Source organism: Orbicella franksi, chromosome 10 (assembly GCF_964199315.1).
Source record: "Orbicella franksi chromosome 10, jaOrbFran1.1, whole genome shotgun sequence".
Lineage (NCBI taxonomy): Eukaryota > Metazoa > Cnidaria > Anthozoa > Scleractinia > Merulinidae > Orbicella > Orbicella franksi.
The window spans coordinates 27,027,268-27,029,279 of NC_138154.1; the positions used below are offsets into that span (position 1 = coordinate 27,027,268).

Sequence of the window (2,012 nt, forward strand, 5' to 3'; positions counted from 1 at the left end):
AGGCCATGGTTATGAACACTGCCATTAGATAACTAATGCGTGTATCCAGACATCATTCTACGGTCCGAATAACAAATTCAATGTTCATTAGTAGAATAGACACTTTCTATGTACATCCGTCGATATCTTCCGCGAAATTTAGGCATCGGTCATTCTGCTTACCCAAACTGTAGTCTGAGACTGCTAAACTAAATATGGTTCTGCATGCAAGAACGCCAAAAAGGTACTTTCTCTTGCCAAAACTTGGGCATACGCCGAACCGTGAAACTTTGCTTTTTAACAGGATGGTTTTTGATGAGTTTTGTGAATATTTAAGAAGATCCTTTCCTTTGGTATAATAAAAGAGCAAAGACGAACAATTTCGGAAGATTCAGCCTTTAATTCAATTCAGTGTTCTTATGCTTAAATTACAGTCTCGTTAATTTTGTATTTTAGTTATTTTTAAAGTTGCTAGCAATTCCTGACTTCAGAGTTTCGCATTTACATAGTTACTTAAGCGTTTACTTATTTTCCATGTAATCATTTAACTACTAATCTAAGGCTGTCATCATTAGCACCATCAGCAGGACCCTGCTGTTGTGTACTGAAATAAAAAAGAAAAACGTGATTTTTTCAATCAGTTGTAAATTTTGCTTCCGTTTATCAGAGAGAAGTGAGGTTATGTCAGTAGCGGCTCTACGATTGCACGTTAATAATTTTTATGTCTTAAAAGATATTTTCCATGTTTTACGTCCATATCCATTCCCTTACGGTCAACATAAAAAGAGTACATTTAATGATACTAGGAACAGTTTACTTAAGGGTCAGGGTTACAATCAAATTCATACGTACTTAATCATAGCAACAGCACATAGATGGAGGAAATCCACACTCGTGTGGATCATAACCACAGAATGAAGTTCCTGGGGGGCAATAAGCATTCACACAGATACCGTTCCTACTGGTACAGTACACTAAAAAAAAAAAGAAACGGATTGTTTAGGTGTTTACAACAAAAACTCTTCAGTTCCCAAACTCAACTTCAGACGTGTGCTACAACTCAGTTAAACAGAATACAAACAACAAACGCTGTTGTCACCAATGCAAAGGAACACTCACTATCACGTTTAGCGCCAACATGCAAGGGATTCTCCAGTTTGTTTTCGAGGCGTGCTCCCTGTACGGCAAGAGTCCCCAAAATGATCAGCAAAAGGTTCAAACGAAACTTGCCTTCCATAACTTTTCTGCGACAAGAACAAAAAAAAAAAGGAGGCGGTGAGTTACTGTGCTTCTGTTAAGAATCGAACGAACTACGATTAGTTTGACTTAATAACGGCAAACGTTAAATTCTCATATTTAAACTCTTTAGAACCTAACTCAAAGCTTATTTCAGTCTGGCGTAGCTTCAGTCAAAGGTCGCTCTGTATAACTCTAGATACTGCTGTCAGAGAATCATTCAATATCCTATCTTTACCTTTTTCCTGAAATTTGCAACAGGTTAAAACGCAATGTCAAATACCGCCTTCCTCAAGAACTGACAACGAATGGTTGGAGACGTTATTTTTATACCCTATAGATCTTCTATAATTTATGCTTTTGCGTGATGTGAATGTAATGAATTACAAACAAGTCAAGCTAAAACAGGAAACGAAATAAATCAACTTCAGGAAACGGAAATCCAATTTTAGAAGAACATGGAAAATATTTGATGTACTTTTTGTTTTCCACACTTTGGTAGGTGCGGCAGCCTAATTGTTATTAGTGCACTGCACTCCAAGTGCTCAGAATAACGTTCGTTGATACCTGAATTTCTAATTTTTTTACGGGTTTCCAACAAGGCGCAATTACAAACAGTTACTCTGTCCTCAGTCCTCTGTGGACATTCGAGGGTTGCGACCGAGTGACGAGAAGTGAGCCCGACAGCTCAAGTTACTTTGTCATTTATTTATTTGTTTTATTATTATTATTATTATTATTATTATTATTACTATTTCTTTTCTGAAACACGACCAGTCAACTAAGATTTACGCGCA

General features: G+C 36.9%; 1 protein-coding gene across 1 annotated transcript; it reads right to left on the reverse strand.

The window, feature by feature from the left end:
* Positions 1 to 397: 397 nt before the first annotated feature.
* Positions 398 to 1,423, reverse strand: LOC145501199 (small cysteine-rich protein 1-like). The gene is made up of 3 exons (XM_081480717.1): positions 1,099 to 1,423; positions 832 to 953; positions 398 to 583 (listed from the first exon to the last, which is right to left on the reverse strand). The coding sequence occupies exons 1-2, from the start codon at positions 1,214 to 1,216 to the stop codon at positions 832 to 834; spliced, it is 240 nt and encodes a 79-aa protein (XP_081336843.1). The 5' UTR covers positions 1,217 to 1,423; the 3' UTR covers positions 398 to 583.
* Between the last annotated feature and the right edge of the window lie 589 nt (positions 1,424 to 2,012).

Excerpts from the sequence above, each read along its gene's own strand:
- LOC145501199 (XM_081480717.1), bottom strand. The coding sequence starts at position 1,216 with ATGGAAGGCAAGTTTCGTTTGAACCTTTTGCTGATCATTTTGGGGACT. Across the intron at positions 954-1,098 it reads TGTTGGCGCTAAACGTGATA|TGTACTGTACCAGTAGGAAC; the intron begins GTGAGTGTTCCT and ends TTTTTTTTTTAG.